Below are 21173 nucleotides of genomic sequence, written 5' to 3' on the forward strand. Positions count from 1 at the left end.
CCTAAATATAACTTGTACTATTTTTTGATTAAATATACACAAAAGCAACCCCGTCTTCTGAATTTAGTTGTACGGTTTTGAAAAAATTGTTATGTTCAAAGGGAAGGAGGCGACAACCAGGACAGAACTGCGGTTCTTTCAAGGTTTATTTTAAACCTTTGATAAATATATGACATGTGTATGCTACTCTAAGTGAATGAGTGTGACTATGTGTAATATTAATAATGTAAATGTTACCCAGGGTTGTTGTCTGTGAGTGTTGGTTGTAATCTTTCGTCGAATCACGTGGGGCAAGACGAAGAGGCAGTTCGTGGACAGGCAATGGGTCGTGGGGAGGAGCGAGGCAGTGTAGTCTGGGTCCGAGCAGGGAGGTCGTGGATCGAGGAGGGCAGTCAGGAATCCGGTTGGATGTCGAAGGACAAGGCTTGATCACGGAAGGCAGGGGAGTCACTGTGAACACACAAAGAGACATGAACCAGGGATACACAGAGAGAGAGCAAAGCAAAGGTGAGGAAATCACGGGGAAGGGGATGCCAGACGTGAAGCTTACGGGAAGGTTAGCGACGTTCTGGCAAAGGTTCCTTGGGTCTGCTGGTCTTTATGCCGCTCCCTTTCATCAAGTTCAGGTGTGTCGATTGTTGATTGACCACAGGCTTGTTGCTGCGCAGGCGTGCTGCCCTCAGCACGAGTGGGGACAAGTCTGTGTGCGCTGTCAAAGGAGGCGCATCTTGGCGCGCTGTCAGCAGAGGCGGCCGCAGCTCCAGCCGCCGAGGAAACGCGGGTTCGACTCCGTGTCATGACAGTACCTCCCCCCTTATGCGAGGCCCCCGACGAGCGCCGGGGAGCATCAGGATTGGCACGGTAGAAATCCTCCAGAAGAGAGGGGTCGGCAAGATAGGAGGCAGGCACCCAAGATCTGTCTTCCGGCCCATATCCATCCCAGTCCACCAGATAAACGAGCCCCCTACCTTGTCGACGGACCCTGAGTATTTCCTTGACCGTCCAAACCTGATCTCCATTCGGCAAGAACCTCGAGGGTGGAGGGGCAGGGGTAGCAGGGGACAGAGAACTCTCCGCTACCGGCTTAATCTGGGACACATGGACCACTGAGTGCCGCTTGACAGAGGGTGGAAGAGCCAATTTGACAGACACAGGATTTATGATGGACAAGATGGCAAAAGGACCAACGTAACGTGGCGCCAATTTTCTAGATGGTACCTGGAGGCTGAGGTCCTTTGTGAGTAGCATAACTTGTTGTCCTGGCTGATACGACGGTGCTGGAATGCGATGACGGTTGGCGTTGCGGCACATCTTCTCAGAGGCCCTCTTTAAGGCCGCACGAGCGGCTCTCCACACCCTCTGACACCGCCTAATATGAGCCCTAGTCGAGGGCACAGCGATTTCCAGTTCCTGTTGGGGAAACAAGGGGGGTTGATAACCCAACGAGCACTCAAATGGAGACATGCCGGTAGCGGAGCTCTTCAAGGAGTTATAGGAAAACTCCACCCAAGGCAAATATTTGCTCCAGGACGTAGGTTGATGACTGGCGACACAGCGTAGCATGGTCTCCAAGCTTTGGTTCGCCCTCTCAGCCTGCCCGTTGCTCTGGGGATGGTATCCCGATGTGAGGCTGACCGAGGCCCCGATTCCCTTGCAGAAGGCTCTCCATATTTGTGATGTAAACTGAGGGCCTCGGTCAGAGACGATATCCACCGGGATACCATGTTGCTTGACGACGTGTTGTGTGAGAAGCTCAGACGTTTCTGAGGCAGAAGGTAACTTGCGGAGCGGAATGAAGTGGGCCGCTTTGGAAAAACGGTCAACAATAGTTAAGATGGTGGTGTTACCTCTAGATGCTGGAAATCCCGTGACGAAATCCAGAGCAATGTGTGACCAAGGACGGGCAGGAATGGAGAGAGGGTGAAGGAGACCAGCAGGAGGCCTGTGTGACGTCTTGCTACGGGCACAAGTAGAACAAGCAGCGATGAACTCACGAGTGTCTTTGGCCATGGATGGCCACCAAAAACGTCTTCGCAGCAGTGATAGGGTTCGTTGAAAACCTGGATGGCAAGAAAACAGGCTGGAATGCCCCCAATCCAGGATTCTGGGTCGTAGCTCCTGATGGACAAACAGCTTGTTGGGTGGTCCACCTCCTGGTCCTGGATTGGAACGCAGCGCAGATTTTACCAGGTCCTCCACCTTCCAGGTTACCATCCCCACAATACGAGTGGGAGGAAGGATGGGTTCCGCCTCTGACGGACAGGTGGACTCTCTTACAAATAACCGGGATAGAGCGTCAGCCTTAGTGTTCTTGGAACCTGGTCTGAAAGAGAGCACGTAATTGAAGCGGGAGAAAAATTGCTGCCACCTTGCCTGGCGATTGTTGATTCTTTTTGCAGCTCGGATGTGCAGAAGGTTGCTGTGGTCGGTCAGAATCTGGAACTGGTGTCTAGCTCCTTCCAGCCAGTGTCTCCATTCCACCAGGGCCTCGTGGACCACCAATAACTCTCTATTCCCAGCATCATAGTTCTGTTCGGCCTGAGTCAGACGTCTAGAGAAGAAGGCAACAGGGTGAATCAAATTGTCACTCTTGGATCTTTGAGAGAGAATAGCCCCAATCCCCGAGTCTGAGGCGTCCACCTCAACCAAGAAGGCAGTGTCCAAGTCGGGGTGAACTAGAATGGGGGCGGAAACAAAACGCTCCTTTAGTTCCTCAAAGGCCTTCCTAGCCAAAAGAGTCCACACGAAAGGCACGTTTGTAGACGTGAGAGCGTGGAGCGGTGCCGCAACCCTACTGAAGTTCTGGATGAATCGTCGGTAGAAGCTGGCAAAGCCGAGGAACCTCCGAAGTTCCGTCCTTGTGGTTGGTTGCGGCCACTTCACCACGGCCTCCACCTTCTTCGGGTCGGGTCTTATATGACCCCTTTCGACCACAAATCCCAGGAATTCAACCGAAGAGGAGTGGAAGCAGCATTTTTCTGCCTTAACAAATAGACAATTTTCCAAGAGGCGTTGCAGGACACGTCGGACATGTTGCTGGTGATCAGAGAGGTTACGGGAGAAAATCAGAATATCGTCAAGGTACACAACCACGAATTGATCCAGCATGTCACGGAGGATGTCGTTAACTAGTGTTTGAAAAACTGCAGGTGCGTTAGTAAGTCCAAAGGGCATTACCCGATACTCATAATGCCCCATATGGGTGTTGAAGGCAGTTTTCCACTCGTCTCCCTTTCTGATACGTACCAGGTGATAGGCGTTCCGAAGATCCAGTTTGGTGAATATGGTTGCAGGTGCCAAGGACTCAAAGGAAGAGTTGAGTAGCGGAAGAGGGTACTTGTTTTTGATGGTAATGTTGTTGAGGTGACGGTAATCAATGCAGGGCCGAAGTGACCCGTCCTTCTTGGCCACAAAAAAGAATCCCGCCGCCAGTGGAGACTTGGACGGGGTAATTATGCCCGTGGCAAGACCCTCCGAAATATACTTCCTCATGGCCTCCTTCTCTGGAAGAGACAAACTGTAAAGGCGACTAGACGGCAGGGTAGCGTTAGGGAGTAATTCAATGGCACAGTCATAGGGCCTATGAGGGGGTAGTCCCAGAGCACGTACCTTACTGAAGACCTCAGCTAGGTCGTGATAGCAAGCAGGAACCAGGGATAGATCAGCCTTGGGAGTCGGGGTAGTGGATTGGCGGACCGGTGGGGATGCCGACCCAAGACAGTTGGCCATGCATGGTGTGCCCCAAGCTAGGATTCTGCCGGAAGTCCAGGAAATATGGGGATTGTGGTGACGAAGCCAAGATCTTCCAAGCACAAGTGGGGCTACTGGAGCCTCCAGCACCCATAGGCTGATGGTCTCCTTATGGTTACCAGAAATGGTCATGGAAAGGGGCTCCGTGCGGTATTTGATGGGGCCCAATGGCCGTCCATCCAGGGCCTGTGCTGGCAGCGTCTTGTCCAGGAAGATCAAGGGAATGCCCATCTGCCGGGCGAACTTGTAGTCCAAAAGACTTTCGTCAGCTCCAGAGTCCACAAATGCCTGTACTTGAATGCTCCTCTTGTCCCAGGCCAGAATAGTGGGGAGCAGTATGTCTGGATTTTCTTCATTACGGGGGAATAAGGTATGGTTCACCTGGATAGTAGTGGTATTAGAGGAACGGTCTGGTTCCACTTCTGCCTTGAAGGTAGGCAGAGTTTGGCTCCTGGAGGCAGCTCTCTGGTCTCGCTCTGCTGCTCGCTCACAAAGTCTTAAGTCAAATTGGAGGGCCAGTTCAATGAGGTCTTTGCAGGAAAGAGGTCTGTCTCTCAGCAGACCATCTTTAATCTCTTCAGAGAGGCCGCGACGGAATGCGCTTTGGAGTGCCCTGTCCCCCCAACCGCTGTCCGCCGCCAGGGTCCGGAATTCCAGGGTATAGGCTGCCACGGAACGTGAGCCCTGTGAGATGGAGTGCAGACGTCCGGCCGCGTCTCCCCCATCCTTGGGGTGATCAAAAACAGCCTGAAATTCCACACGGAATGCAGAATAGTCGGAGTTGAGCCCCATGGTCCTGTCGACTGCGGCAGTAGCCCACTTGAGAGCCGGGCCGGAAAGCAAAGAAAATATAAATGCAATCTTGGCACCATCGGAGGAATAGCGGGAGGGCTGGTGACGAAAGATGAGGTCACATTGTACCAAAAACCCTCGACATAGTTCAAAGTCCCCCTCAAAGGGTCTAGGGCTGGCAATTCTGGGCTCTCGTTCCAGAATACTGTGTTCAGGTCTTCTGACTGGAGAAGCATGTGGGGGTTCCACAGGTCCTGGACTGGCCCCAGGGCACATGTTGTCCTCAAGGGCAGAAAAACGAACCTGATGTTCGCTAACCACGGAGCTAAGGATTGCCAGGTCGGAGGATCTGGATGTCCGGGGCTGGGGCTTACCGTTGTCACCTGGTTCCGACATGTTGTTGGCCAGAACGTACTGTTATGTTCAAAGGGAAGGAGGCGACAACCAGGACAGAACTGCGGTTCTTTCAAGGTTTATTTTAAACCTTTGATAAATATATGACATGTGTATGCTACTCTAAGTGAATGAGTGTGACTATGTGTAATATTAATAATGTAAATGTTACCCAGGGTTGTTGTCTGTGAGTGTTGGTTGTAATCTTTCGTCGAATCACGTGGGGCAAGACGAAGAGGCAGTTCGTGGACAGGCAATGGGTCGTGGGGAGGAGCGAGGCAGTGTAGTCTGGGTCCGAGCAGGGAGGTCGTGGATCGAGGAGGGCAGTCAGGAATCCGGTTGGATGTCGAAGGACAAGGCTTGATCACGGAAGGCAGGGGAGTCACTGTGAACACACAAAGAGACATGAACCAGGGATACACAGAGAGAGAGCAAAGCAAAGGTGAGGAAATCACGGGGAAGGGGATGCCAGACGTGAAGCTTACGGGAAGGTTAGCGACGTTCTGGCAAAGCTTCCTTGGGTCTGCTGGTCTTTATGCCGCTCCCTTTCATCAAGTTCAGGTGTGTCGATTGTTGATTGACCACAGGCTTGTTGCTGCGCAGGCGTGCTGCCCTCAGCACGAGTGGGGACAAGTCTGAGTGCGCTGTCAAAGGAGGCGCATCTTGGCGCGCTGTCAGCAGAGGCGGCCGCAGCTCCAGCCGCCGAGGAAACGCGGGTTCGACTCCGTGTCATGACAAAAATAAAATAAAGGTAAAGCAACTATTCATCCATCCATCCATCCATCATCTTCCGCTTATCCGAGGTCGGGTCGCGGGGGCAGCAGCCTAAGCAGGGAAGCCCAGACTTCCCTATCTCCAGCCACTTCGTCTAGCTCTTCCCGGGGGATCCCGAGGCGTTCCCAGGCCAGCCGGGAGACATAGTCTTCCCAACGTGTCCTGGGTCTTCCCCGTGGCCTCCTACCAGCTGGACGTGCCCTAAACACCTCCCTAGGGAGGCGTTCGGGCAACTATTCAATCGGGCTAAATTTATGTAGTTGATTATGGGGACGTAATTTAAAAAATATTTACAGGAATGACCAAACCTCTTTGATTGTTCTGAAGATTGTGAAACAAACATTGATGTTTTTGTCAATATACAAGTGATAGCAGTAAGAACACATTCTCTGACTATTACTATTGACTATTATAAAATAAACACAACCAAGGTTCCCTTGCTGTCTGCTTACTGTTCCACTATTTGCAGATTTTCTCAGTGTACTTTCGTTTATGTTCCAAGGAAGTGAGGCCATGGGTGTGTTGGTGTTTATATACTACATTGCCCAGAAAACGTGACGCTATAGGGTCTGAGCTACAAGTGTGTCCAAGAGTTATTGTCACGATTACGCATTGCTGCGGTAGTTGTTAGGTTAAAGTTAAAGTACCAATGATTGTCACACACACACACAAGGTGTGGCGAAATTATTCTCTGCATTGTAACCCAAGATGCAGAGACAGGAGAAAGTGTGCAGATAGGAAAAGTATTTAAGGCTCAAAAATACCTAAAAATAGTGCAGCAGGGAAGTGCTGAAAAAGCATAAGGAACAATATATGTACTATGCAGGTACGAAGTATACACAGTAATCACATGTCAAGTAAAGCATAGCAAGTACAATGAACCAGCACTGCTGGCATTTAAAGCACTCAAATGAAGATTGGCAGCAGGTGATTTTCCCAATCACCAAACAGAGACAGGTGTGTCCATCAGGGCTCTATCCTGACTGTGACAATGCAGGGGAAGCGCACAGGAAGAGGAGTAAACAGGGAGGAAGGAGCACGGAGACGAACTAAACTCATAAACACAGGAAAACAATATACCACATCTGACCTGTCCAGGCAGCTCATTACAATAGATGGGTTGCAATCACATGACAGAGAGGCACATCCAAACACTTCTGGGTTTCAGCCGATGGTCTAAGCCCCATTAGGCAACTTTTTAGTTACCTGAATCCATGCAGATTTAGACTTATTTTGAAAGGTTTAGAGGCAAATATAAAAGTGATCATGAAAACATACTTAAGATGGGTTGGAGTGGATTTTTACACTTTTAAGAAAAATATTTTATAAAAAAAGATTTAAACCATTTATCATCACTAAGAGGTTACTGCTAACTCACTTCATTTGACACTCACGGTATGTAGAGAAGAAAAGATTGGAGTCACATCATGTCTTTACATCTGCGGGGTCTACAAATTAAGCATTAATCCGTAAAAAATCAAGTTGGATTTATTCGTGCATCGTTAAGTACATTGACATAACACGTGCGGTGCTGCTGTGATCGTGACGCTAATGAGAAAAATGAGAAGTTTTTATTTGGTTGATTTCCTGCTACAAATATTAGTCTCATCTACACTTCATGTCTCCAGTTGTTTTTATGCTGTAAAGTTCATATTTTGGCTCATTATTTAGCTGTATATATCCCTTTTGTTCAGCAATGTTTGTTAGCAATATCAAGATTCCATATATGCTGTTTATCTTATTTATTCATGTAGTTCAGAGGTCTCCAAACTACGGCCTGCGGGCCCTGATTTTTTATTATTATTTTTTAAGCTATGTCCTTTCTAAGCCATTTTCTACCACTTGTTACGCTCGGTGTCTCCTAACCGCTCAGGCAAATCATATTGTCTAAAAATGCATTTTCCCATCAATAACTTGACATCATCGCAGCAAGTGTGCGCTCTTTCAGTCAATTAGTGCGCGAAGAACATATGTATATATAAATATACAGCCCGGCTCCCTACCAAATTGTTTTAAACCAATGCGGCCCCCAAGTCAAAAAGTTTGGGGACCCCTAATCTAGTTCATTAATACTATTAAGGATATTTTCTTGATGCTAACAAATATCATCAAAGACGCTATAATGTGGTCATATCTGTCGAATAAGGCACTTTGCTTTCCTGCACAACTACATTTTTAGTTTCATTTATGAAAACCGACAACAAAAATGCAGTGACTTGGACCAACAATCACAATATTTGTTAGTAGGAATTAACGTGACCTCAGTTTATTTGCACAACCAGGTCTAAGTAGTTATATTTAGGCCAAGCAACCACAAATGAACAAAAACTAATGTGATCTATTGTCATTTTATCCACATTTAGTTCTGCTCTCTGACACTAATAATATAAATAAATGGTTGTACTTGTATAGCGCTTTTGTACCCCTTTTTAAGGAGCCCAAAGTGCTTTGACAGTATTTCCACATTCACCCATTCACACACACATTCACACACTGATGGCGGGAGCTGCCATGCAAGGCGCTAACCAGAACCCATCAGGAGCAAGGGTGAAGTGTTTTGCCCAAGGACACAACGGACGTGACTAGGATGGTAGAAGGTGGGGATTGCTGGCACGGCCACTGTCCCAACTTCGCCACGCCGTCCCCCATATATATAACTCGATTACATCACGGAAAATTTCTCAAAGAAATCAAATGTTCAAACAAACATTTTACAAAAGTGATCGCTGCAAACACAAGCATGAGAGCAATTTCCTTCGTTGCACTTGTTTTGTCCTGACTTTATTATCTTTATGAACCACTTCTCTCGGCACTATGTAAGAGCTATTACCTGTCTCTCAATTTGAACACAGGAGCCTACACGATCTACAAGAAACTGTCAAATCAGAGCTTGTGAAAGTTGATTCCTGGTTCAAATGCAATAAGCTCTCACGTAATGTAAATAAAACAAATTGTATTCTATTTCGTTCTAATAAAAACCGGACAAATACTGAGCACTGCCATATCAACATTAATGGGCAGGAAATACAGAGAGTATATTCCACAAAATTCCTGGGGGTCATCATTGACGAATACCTCAATTTTAAATGTCACATTAGCCATCTGTTAAACAAATTATCCAAATATGTTGGCCTGTTCTTTCACCTTCGTCATTATCTTCCTCTTTATGCTCTACTTACCTTATACAAAACTCTCTTTGAACCACATCTAAACTACTGTAATATCATCTAGTGTAACACCTTTCCTACCTACCTTCACAAATTAGAATCCATGCAAAATAAAATTATACGGGCCCTGTCATGGTCCAAGTTTAATGCCCCCACTCGTCATCTATTTCATAAATATCATCTCTTAAGACTGACAGAGTTCAATATTTGTCAAAATGATTGTTTAACCTATCAAGTCATTTACAGGCTGAATCTTAGGCTCTGTACCTTGGTTCCTATCTACCATCCCCAGCATGCCCACAACACTCGTAACTTAGATCTGATAACAGGTAAACATCTTTTATTGGCTTGTACCGCTCACAGTGTCGTATGCAGGGGACGAAAGATTTAGAACCATGTAACCTATACGTGCTACAAAGCAATGCACTAAAGATATTTATGGGGTGTTATGGGCTAGGAACAGAAGACTAGTTTCAACTCTTAGAGAGAGGCAGAGCTTGAATTGTAGTTTGGTTGACACCGTGTATTAGAGAATTAGTGATGGACAACACATATATACACACAATGAGTTGAATGGCCATTCAACATGAAAGTAATTTAAAGAGAAAAACACAAGTACTATATACATGTATACAATTCCATTTAACTATTCAGTGTCTCTGGATCTTGTTTAAATCTCAGTTCAGATAGTTGTTCTTGGGGGGAAAAAAGGACAGCAGTACAGTCCATGTGCCGCAGGTAAAGGGACAATTGTAAAGGGTCGGCTCGAGAGCCTCCTACCAGCCCAGACAGAGCAGGTGGTGAGGTTCCTGGCTGGAATCTTCCAAACTTGATCCTTGGACTAGGTGATTATTTTTCTTAGCTCGCCATCAAAAAGAGAAGCCTGGCCTGTGTAAGAGCCAGAACCATTCTTATATATCCATGTGTAGACAAATCTTCATTAAATAACACTAAGTTGCGTTATCTAGTATTCATAATATATTATCCAACAATATGCCATCAAGTATTCATAATATATTATTCAATATTATCTAATTCTTTCCTCAATATTGTACAATATAAATCAATAAACATCAGAATCACAATATGCAATAAAATGCTAAAATAACCATTAGCAGCATAATTATGACCTATACAAAGCAGTCAGTGCACTAAATGTGCTTATGATCTAAACACATAAAAGTACATTCAATACACAAATGTGATCATTAGTTTAAGTCAAACCTTTTATATGGACGATTGAGAATATGCCACAAAGACTGTTGCAATGAAGAAATATTAATGCTTAAAGTGCTATTGTCATGAATATGGATTCACCAATTCAGCTTCTACAGTCAAACACAGCTTAATGACAAAGAATCTGGTGCTGGAAGTCGGCTCTATAAAGTTACAAAATAGGCATGTAGTTTAAAAAAACGTCAGCACAATATTTCAGGTGAAAACAATGTTTAAAGCCTACCTCGAGCAGAAATGCAATTGATCTCTCATGTCCTGTCTCCTGGCTACTTCCTGCTATCGGCTTATAAGCACCACCAATTGGACCGCCGCGGTCACGTGACAAGGAAGGAGTGCGCCGAGTTGCCAAAGATTAACTACAGCAAGAGCATACCAGTCACTTCCGGCTACCGGTATATACCTACAGCTGATTGGACTGTGGCAGTCACGTGACTAGGAAGTGCGGAAAGAGTAAATAGAAAGACAAGAGCATAATAGTCTCCGCAAATGTATTTCACACCTGCGTTACACCCTCCCCCCTTAAGATGGTGCACCTCCATGTGCACACTATATAATGTGAACGGGTAGTTCTAAGCTAGAGTTCCCTGCAGGGGGGCTACTAAGTATCTCACTATAGGCATCTGCTAGACTATGGAAAAGCGTCTGAACAACTGAAATAAAAGGATTACCCAACGTGGAATAACCAAATCGCTTAGGTGGTTGTCGCTGTCTTGAAGAATGACGAATAGCATCAGGCGCATCGAGAACTTCAGAGTCAAACACAACCGACTGGGTAAGGGCAGGGTCGCTAGATTCTGGGGATGTTTCTGCTTGGCCACTCTTCTCAGTTTCTCCATCCATTTTATCTTGTTCTCCAATTTCAGGTTCTTTAGCTGAAAAGAGAACAGGCTCATTGGATGCAGGTAAGTATGCATGATCTTCTCTCACAGATGGAGGCGGTGATGTGGCTGGATCCGCAGAGGACTTCCCTGGATCAGGCAAGTAGGGTTTCACAGGTTCCGTAAGTATACACTTTGGAGCATTGTCGAGCGATGGTAGGATGCTTTTTTTTAACAGTTAAGGTTTCAGGTGAAAGGCTTGCAAATAGAGGTAATTGGCAATCATCCTCATCTTCAGAATTGTCATGATTCTCACCAAGCGGTGTCTCTTGCTGCTGGCTTCTGGTCACTGGCCTGCGAGGAGGCGTTGCTTCAGGAGACTTTTGGCAAGTATCACTCTGAAGAGACTCACAGGGCAGTAGAAGATCACGGTGAAGAGTTTGAGTTGGAGCGTTGTCATCCCTTTCTAGTCTCACTGTATATACTGGAAGGTCACCAGCACAGCTGAGAACGACATATACCTCACGCTCCCACTTATCCTCAAGTTTGTGCTTTCCTCGCAGTTTCACATTGCGAACTAAAACACGATCACCAACGTCTAAACTAGATGGGGTAACTCGTTTATCAAATCTTCTTTTATTGTGTTCTGCAGATTTCTCCGCATATCTAGCACAAAGCTCGAAACTTTGCTCAAGCCGTGAACATAAATGCTCAACATACTGGGAATGTGATTTTGACTGCTTTCCTCGAACTGGAAGACTGAAAGCAAGATCAACTGGAAGGCGGGGTGAGCGACCAAACATTAATTCATAGGGCGTGAATCCAGTTACATCATTCTTGGTACAATTGTACGCATGGCAGAGTGGTTTCACGTATTCTTTCCATCGCTTCTTCTGCTTGGGCTCCAAGGTTCCGAGCATACTTAATAGAGTTCGGTTAAAGCGCTCTACAGGGTTCCCTCGTGGATGATATGGAGTAGTTTTTGTCTTAACAATACCAACAATCTCACAGAGTTCTTTTGTGAGCTTAGACTCAAAGTCTGGTCCTTGATCAGTATGCAGTTTCTCAGGTATCCCATAGTAAACTATGAAGTGTTCCCATAAGTAACGTGCAACGGTATGTGGTTTCTGATTAGGGGTAGGTAAAGCCACAGCAAACTTGGTAAAGTGATCCGTTAGAACTAGTATGTCTTTGGTGTTACTCTGGTCAGGTTCTAAAGATAAAAAAATCCATACACACCAACTCAAGTGGCCGAGTGGTGGTAATATTAACCAAGGGTGCGGCTCTCTCTGGTGGGGATTTTCGTCGGACACACCGGTCACAAGTCCTGATTTTGGTTTCAACATCTGTTGACATACGTGGCCAAAAAAATCTAGAGCGTACGAGGTCTAGTGTTTGCTCAACACCTAAGTGTCCCATGTCATTGTGAAGACTTTTCAGAACCAAGGCCCTCAACCCATCAGGTAAAACGAGCTGGAAAAGTTCTTCATCTCTATCTTTCCTTCTTCTGTAGAGGACACCATCCACCAATTCCAGGCGGTTCAATTCTCGAAGAAGCAATGCCAATTCAGGAAGCTCGTGTCTCACTGTATGAGATACATGCTCTCCCGTTTCCAACTGGTGAATGACCTCTCGGATGGATTGATCAGATCTCTGTTTCTCCCTGATTTCCTCAATAGACAAGGCTGGAACGACTAGCAACCCATGCTGATTTTCGTCCAGATAACTCTCAGGGATGGCTTTGACAGAGGTGGTCATGGACTCAACCAGTGTGATGGGAGGGTAATCAGTGGAACTGGTTGAACTCCAGTTTTTCACAAAACGACTTTGGCAAATGGCCGCGACGTCTTCTGGGGAAATTTCATATCCGGGTGCACTGCTGTGCCCATCGGTGAACTGACGGATGAGATCTAGATCAGAGGAAGTATCAAGAGATGAATCATGGGGACGGCGTGACAGTGCATCAGCGTCAAGGTTTTGCTTGCCAGTCCGATACTGAAGTGTGAAGTTGTATGTTGAAAGTGCTGCAAGCCAACGGTGACTAGCAGCATCAAGTTTGGCGGATGTCAGGATGTATGTTAATGGGTTGTTGTCTGTAACCACAACAAAGTTAGCACCATACAGATAATCATGAAATTTTGCAGTAATGCTCCATTTCAATGCTAGAAATTCCAGTTTATGAGCAGGGTATCGTGATTCGCTGGTGGATAAACCACGGCTAGCACACGCGATGGCTCCCAAGTGACCATCTTGCTCTTGATAGAGAGCTGCACCAAGACCTATGGCACTAGCATCTGTATGTAAGATGTATGGCTTCTTCGGGTCTGCAAACCCCAGAACGGGTGCAGTAGTTAGGTGCTCAATCAGGTTTTCAAAGGCACTCTGACATTCTGATGACCACCTTTCACCAAAAGGTGTATGTGTCGAGTAGTGTGACTTGGAATTGGATCCTCTCTGTCCAGATCTACAGGGTGGTGTATAGCCCTGTGTCAAGTCATTCAGTGGTTTGGCTATCGCAGAATATCCTCGGATGAACCTTCGGTAATAACCAGCGAATCCTAAAAATGATTTTAACTCTTTCAGGGTGCATGGAATTGGCCAGGTCTTCAGGGTGCATGGAATTGGCCAGGTCTTTAAGGCAGAAATCTTCACTGGATCAGTCTTCACTCACTCCTCAGACACCACATGACCCAGGTACCGTACAGAGGTTTGGAAGAACTTGCACTTCTCCAGAGATAACTTGAGGCCATATTCCTTCAATCTGTTAAGGACTCTTAGCAGGCGCTCTTCATGCTCTTCCAAGGTTTGTGAAAAGACAATCAAATCGTCGAGGAACACAAGAACTTCCTCCAAGTGGAGATCTGTCATGCACTTTTCCATTAGTCGCTGAAAAGTTGAGGGAGCATTGGTAACGCCTTGTGGCATGCGATTAAACTCCCAGAATCCTAACGGAGTAACAAAGGCAGTTTTTGCTTTATCCGCTTCATTCATCTCAATCTGGTAATAACCAGACTTGAGATCTAATACGCTAAACCATCTTGAGCCAGTCAACGCTGAAAATGATTCTTCCAGGCTGGGGAGGGCATAAGCGTCTTTAATGGTTTTGAGGTTCAGCTTTCTGTAGTCAATACACAGACGGACATCACCATTTTTCTTGCGCACGACTACAATAGGTGAGGCAAAGGGAGAATCAGACTCTCTGATTACTCCCGCTTTGAGAAGACCTTGCAGATGTCGTCGAACTGCCTTACATCCTGTGGATGTATTGGCTTTGGACGCTGTTTGAATGGGGTTTCATCATTCAGTTTGATGTGGTGTTTGACTTGTCCAGTTTTGCCAAAATCCAGATCGTGACAAGAGAAGACCTCTGGTATTCCTTTCAGTTTGGTCATAATCCTGTCTTTCCATTCCTTTGGGATGATTGAGTCACCAAAATCAAAATGTAGATTGTGCGAAAGACTTTCAATGAGTTCGGATGAAAGAGAAGTTTGATGTGACAAGATTTGAGGTGCCGTGATAAGATTGGCAATAGTGCTCAGAGATGGTATTGACACTTTTTGTTCCGACTCATTTTTGAGAATGACAGGAACTTTATTGGAGGTATTCTTTGCAATAGTAATGAGACAACTTGTCCACCAGCCACTGGAGATGAGGGATGCTCAATGAGTACAGAACAGCCTGCAGGTGGAGTTTTTCCATATATGGAACCTTCAACCACAACCGTGTGGCCAGGGGGAATTGTAGCTGATCCTTCACTTGATAGCTTCACAAAACCTTCACTGCCCAACTGTGTTTGTTGGCGCCGCAGTTGGAGCAGTTGCAGGACAGCTCTGTATCTGTGTGTCTTTGGCTGGAAATTGCCTTGATTTCTCTCCACATACTGGTCGTACAATGGCTCAAGGGTATTCATACCAATCAGTACTTGTGATTGAAACTCTGGACGGGAATCCGGAACCACAAGTGCGAGTGTTGCTACTTCTGTGTCTTCACCAACAAAATCTTTAGGGAATGTAACAATCATTTCAATGTAGCCCAGGTAGGGTACAGTTTTGCCGGCTGCCCCTTCAACTTGCAGAAGGTCGGAGAGAGACTTCAAGGGTTCTTGAGAAAAATATTTATTATAAACTGCAACAGGAACACTTGTAACTTGGGACCCAGTATCGAGTAAGCAGGAGCAGACTTGACCAGCGATGCGGACTTCACTTGTACACTTAGATCCAATCAACCCTTTCGGTAGATATGTTTTTGTGATTGGAGAAGGAGTAAGTTTAGTGCAGGTAACAGCTGTAAAATTTTTGGGACATTTTTGAGCCAAAGCAGTTCCAATTCGTCCCGTAACAGGAACTGGGGTCAGTTTAAAGAATGACCTGTGCTTGAATTCTTCCATCTCTGTAGCTTCTCTGCATGTTGTCTTTTCTTGAATGACACCAAAGCAGGATTTGGAGGACTGTCACATGTTGCTTTAATATGCCCTTCTTCACCACATTGGTAGCAATAACCGGGTCTTGGTCCAGACGGTGCAGAACTGGAGTGTCGAGTAGAAGATTTGGCATGTGGGGAACCAGCACCAGTTGGTGTCTTAGCTGGTGAGGCTTGTTTTTTTCCAGATTGGGCGGTGATCAAAGCTGTCAATTGTCTCTGTATATCTGCCAGTTGTTTTGTAAGTTTTTCCAATGTTGTACTTTGATGATCTTCACCACCAGCATAAGCGCATTGTGCTTGAGTTGTGGCTCTTGTTTTGGATGGGCTGAGATGCTACTTCATGCGAAGGGTCTTGGCTGCTTTTCGGTCCTCCTCTGTGCGCAATAGCAGCAATAGTTCAGCAAAGGATGGCGGATTATGCTTACGTTGCCTGAGTTGGAGCTCGGAGATTACGACATTGTCCCAACAGCCTCTACAAAACTGGTTGAGTAAGTGTTTCTTTGTCTCCTCGTGTAGAACTCCCCCTCTCTTGACAGCTAAATTGAGAGCAACTTGCAGCCTCTGAAGGTAGGACGATGCCATTTCATTTGAGTCTTGAAACGTGTCCATGAATTTAGCATAAAGCTCATCTCCGTCTTGCACAGTGCCGTACGCTGAATCCAGAATATGGAGATAGACTGCAGGCTGTGTTTCAGGCTTCAAGTGCTTGACCATGTCGGCTGCGGGAGGCAGAAGACTTTCAAAAATTTTGCGTGATCGCTGCAAATCAGAAATAGAGGAATCATTTACCATTAAATCCACAGTAACACGCCATGTTTCATAATATGTTTCATTTGGAGGCCGGGGCAACCTCCCAGAAAAAACTCTGAGACGCTGGCTGGAGAGATGAAGCATCGCACTGTCCTCGTTTTTAACGATGTGCTCAACCACATAACGTTGGACTTCTGGTGGGTTCAGGGTAGGTGCAGCAATATGTGGGAAAGAGGTTCTGGTTTTGGAATGGGTTTTATGTTCAATGCGATCGGATAGCAATTCCTGACTCTCAGTACTGGCAGTGGGGGTTGACTGGGTTGCTTGAGCAGCAGAAGTTGGCAGAGTTTTAGTTTGGACTGGACCAAGCTGCATAACAGAGTGACCAAGCAGGGACATCACATCGTTGAGGACTTCCGTAAAGTCCTTACCAGTTAGCTTAGCCAACTCTTTTAAATCAGATAAATATGCATTTGTTTTTTGTTTCTCTATGCTAGTAGCGCAAACAGCAGACAGCTCAAATATTTCAGAAATTTTACCATTTTGACTCACAAAAGTATAAGGCAAAATGTGACGCAGTGCGTTAATAGCATCAGCAGAATTATACTCAATAACCCATTCATGCCTAAAATCTGATTCCCAATCATCAATAATTTCACACTGACCAATCGAACCGTATTTAGACAAAAAGGTCATTACCTCTTCATTTTCTTCAGCCGTTGTATCACATTCAATCAACACTGCATTATGTATATTTATGCCATGTTTCTCAATTACGTCCATTGTAAAGTTACATTCTGTCCACACAACACAAAACACATAATTTAAGCTGCGCTCTCTCCTGGCTAGCTCGCCACTAATTTTGTAACCTATGCATGCTACAAAGCAATGCACTAAATATATTTATGGGGTGTTATGGTCTAGGAACAGAAGACTAGTTTCAACTCGTAGAGAGAGGCAGAGCTTGAATTGTAGTTTGGTTGACACCGTGTATTAGAGAATTAGTGATGGACAACACATATATACACACAATGAGTTGAATGGCCATTCAACATGAAAGTAATTTAAAGAGAAAAACACAAGTACTATATACATATATACAATTCCATTTAACTATTCAGTGTCTCTGGATCTTGTTTAAATCTCAGTTCAGATAGTTGTTCTTGGGGGAAAAAAAGGACGGCAGTACAGTCCATGTGCTGCAGGTAAAGTGACAATTGTAAAGGGTCGGCTCGAGAGCCTCCTACCAGCCCAGACAGAGCAGGTGGTGAGGTTCCTGGCTGGAATCTTCCAAACTTGATCCTTGGACTAGGTGATTATTTTCCTTAGCTCGCCATCAAAAAGAGAAGCCTGGCCTGTGTAAAAGCCAGAACCATTCTTATATATCCATGGGTACACAAATCTTCATCAAATAACACTAAGTTGTGTTATCTAGTATTCATAATATATTATCCAACAATATACCATCAAGTATTCATAATATATTATTCAATAATATATTATCAAGTATTCATAATAAATATTCAATAATTTCTAATTCTTTCCTTAATATTGTACAATATAAATCAATAAACATCAGAATCACAATATGCAATAAAATGCTAAAATAACCATTAGCAGCATAATTATGACCTATACAAAGCAGTCAGTGCACTAAATGTGCTTATGATCTAAACACATAAAAGTACATTCAATACACAAATGTGATCATTAGTTTAAGTCAAAACTTTTATATGGACGATTGAGAATATACCACAAAGACTGTTGCAATTAAGAAATATTAATGCTTAAAGTGCTATTGTCATGAATATGGACTCACCAATTCAGCTTCTACAGTCAAACACAGCTTAATGACAAAGAATCTGGCGCTGGAAGTCGGCTCTATAAAGTTACAAAATAGGCATGTCGTTTAAAAAAACGTCAGCACAATATTTCAGGTGAAAACAATGTTTAAAGCCTACCTCGAGCAGAAATGCAATCGATCTCTCATGTCCTGTCTCCTGGCTACTTCCTGCTATAAGCACCACCAATTGGACCGCGGCGGTCACGTGACAAGGGAGGAGTGCGCAGAGTTGCCAAAGATTAACTACAGCAAGAGCATACCAGTCACTTCCGGCTACCGGTATATACCTACAGCTGATTGGACTGTGGCGGTCACGTGACTAGGAAGTGCGCAAAGAGGAAATAGAAAGACAAGAGCATAATAGTCTCCGCAAATGTATTTGACACCTGCGTTACAACCAGCTTAATGAGAGCCTCAAGATGGTTGAATGAATGTATGTATGTATGTGTATGCTTGCTTTAGTACTATTATCTTGTGTTTATCAAATAGCGTTGTTGTTATTTTGTTTTTGTTTTTTGTTGTTGTGCTTGCTACTATGTTTAACCTTTCCATGTATATATTGTCCTTTGGACCCCCTGTTAAAAGCTTCTTCTAGCTTATTTGGGGGACCCTTTCACGTACCAACATCTTTAAATGATGATATTCACGACTATTATAATTGTTATATGGTATTGTGAATAAACTTGTAAACTTGAAACTTGAACTTAACACCCAAGAACAGAACAGATATGCAGCATTTTCTGATCAAACTTTACACTGACTCTTACTTGTTTTTTAATGCTACGTTTTAGCTGCTTTATCATCGTGTTAATTATGCCAATAACAAGAAAAACGGAAGTGACGTTGCTGTTCCTACTTGGTATACACAAGAAAAAAACATAGGTGTTGATGAAATCGTTTGTTCAAGGAAAAATTTGTTTGGTGAAAATTACAATGATTTTCCAAAATCTATGAGAAAGCTGTGGGGATTGAACAAAGTTGTGAGGCTTCACACTATTCACAGGAATTGCTTGAATTTGCAGGATCGAAACATCGCAAATTCCTAGATGCTTGGTGCTCCTTTTAGAGAGCAAACTAGAAGAGACTTAATTAGCCAGGAGGGCCTCTGCTGGTTGCAGCCAATTATTGCACTCCATTATCAATTAATCATTTGTTAAGAATGTGCTTCTAATTTAAAAATGTTGGTGTGGAAAGTGTTTTGTTTTTAGAAGTAATATTCACTGTTTAGTGTTCACTACACATCTTACCTCATTGTGGCCCTCGCTTAGTAGTTAATCTTCAGAAAAGCAGTGGAATAGGCTTTTTGCAATTGGGATGACATGCAGCTGCCAAGTTAGTTGACAGGTGCTCTCGGAAGTCTGCTGTAGTGATCTTTCTTATTTATCTGGGCTGGGTCTCATGGTTTGCCTTTTTTACAATTCCTCTCTGTCTTCACCACTGTTGTCTCACTGTAACCCAACAGATATTGTGAAAACAGACTTATTTTTTCACCACTGCGTCTCAAACAATTTTAGGGTAAAATAGTCACCGTTATGTCCAAGTGTTATTATTTTTTTCTCTGCTCAAGGCTAAGGTTGGGCACATTTTGCCTTCTTTCTACCCTGGCCTCTAGGCTACAGTTTTTGCGCCAAAATGTTGCCCACTCAATGCTCAATCATCCCAAAAACACAATGAGGAGCAGTAGGATTTTTTAGCGATGTGAACAAAAAAAATCACATTTTCAGTGCATGCACTCATTGCTAAAGTAAAGGTTCACTACAGTTGCCGCAAACTTAGATTAATGCAATTTAACACCAGACGTCACATTTTATACAAATCTTCATCCTAATGAACTTCAGTTCATGAGTTGTGGTGAAAGCTACACTGAATATTTTGGTGATGGTTGATGTTCCTTCTTTTGAATTGTTTTTCTTCCTCAGTTTTATTTTTTTACATGTCTTCCTTTATTTAGGTTTGTAAGACTGAAAATATAAACATTATAAAGTATAATGTCCTTTGTGTATGTTACATAATCAAATAGAAGGTTCAGTGCGCCTTATAGTGCATTTGACCTAATAAGTATGTGGGTGGGATCGATTATCAGCGCCAATTTTTGGCATTTTTACATGTATTAACATCTGGTAATAGTTACCCTCTATCATCACCGTTACTATCATTTTAAATGTAAAAATCATTAAACAAGCATCTACCCTTTTTTTCATTCGATGGGCGCATTTAAAACTTGTGTTTTTGGCCCAAATGAAGTTGTGCTTTTCTTCTGTCTCCCAACATTGTCTCGCCCACGGTGCCATTTAATTGGCTACGCAAACCACGCATGACTTAGTGGCAGAGCCAATCAGAAGCCAAAGTCTTTTGCAGGCTAGTCAAATTCACGGCGGAGAAAGTCGAGAGTCACTCCGGTGAGTGTACCTGTAAAAACAGAAAACTCCCATTAAATCATAATAAACATTCTAGTCCTCTACATCAGTGATTCTCAAACTGTGGTATGCGTACTTATCACAAGTGGGCTCCATCTTGTGGTACGACTAAGAATCACTTAATTAGAGTACACGGTGTTATTTTCCTATATTCTATATTCTATATTCAAACACAGTGTTACTGTTAAAATGTTTCAACTTTTCAAACGTTTCTCAAGATGGCGGCGCCCTGCGACTGCAGAGGTGTGTGGTAATAATGGAACTTTTGTGGCAAATGTATCAGTATATTCTGTACATTTCAAAGTTAACTTCCAGCGTAGTCACTCCAAAGTAACATACGACTGCCAGACAATTTTAGATGCAGATAAATGGAACAGTTTTAGACCAAAAGATGTGTTTACGCTGGACCTCCTCGGTAGCATGGGAATACTACGCCAGCTACACCCAGCGGCCTGTGAAGCAGCGGTGCCAAGTACCAGCGGGGACCGTCGACGGAGGAGACGTAAGCGGTGTGATCGGAAGCAGAAACGGGGATGCCAAGCGGGGCTAACAACAAAGCTAAAAGCTAGTCCTCAAAGAGCGCTGCTTCCTTCCTTCCTGCTTTCAAATATCCGCTCCCTGGAGAACAAACTGGACTACCTGAAGCTGGATTTAAACACAAGACTGGAGATGAGGGACTGCTGTGCCATATTTCTCACAGAAACGTGACTGAAACCATCCGTTCCAGACGAGGCAGTTAGCATCGAGGGGCTAACAATGTTTCGGTTGGATAGGAGCAGCACTCTCCCCGGTAAATCCAGAGGCGGCTGTG

At 44.4% G+C, this 21173-nt stretch overlaps 2 protein-coding genes across 3 annotated transcripts in view; one reads left to right on the forward strand and one right to left on the reverse strand.

The window, feature by feature from the left end:
• The window catches only part of LOC133550657 (androgen receptor-like), a 92039-nt gene that overhangs the window by 7976 nt on the left and 62890 nt on the right, over window positions 1-21173 (forward strand). The window lies entirely within an intron of this gene.
• On the reverse strand, window positions 9379-19883 carry LOC133550658 (uncharacterized). Its single transcript, XM_061896589.1, has 2 exons — window positions 17922-19883; window positions 9379-17457 (listed from the first exon to the last, which is right to left on the reverse strand). Exon 2 carries the CDS (start codon window positions 16883-16885, stop codon window positions 15686-15688), a length of 1200 nt encoding a protein of 399 aa, XP_061752573.1. The 5' UTR covers window positions 16886-17457; window positions 17922-19883; the 3' UTR covers window positions 9379-15685.

The sequence above is a fragment of the Nerophis ophidion genome, linkage group LG04, assembly GCF_033978795.1.
Source record: "Nerophis ophidion isolate RoL-2023_Sa linkage group LG04, RoL_Noph_v1.0, whole genome shotgun sequence".
NCBI classification, from domain to species: Eukaryota; Metazoa; Chordata; class Actinopteri; order Syngnathiformes; family Syngnathidae; genus Nerophis; species Nerophis ophidion.

Bases quoted from the DNA above. Each gene is read 5' to 3' on its own strand.
- LOC133550658 (XM_061896589.1), bottom strand. From the start codon at position 16,885: ATGGACGTAATTGAGAAACATGGCATAAATATACATAATGCAGTGTTG.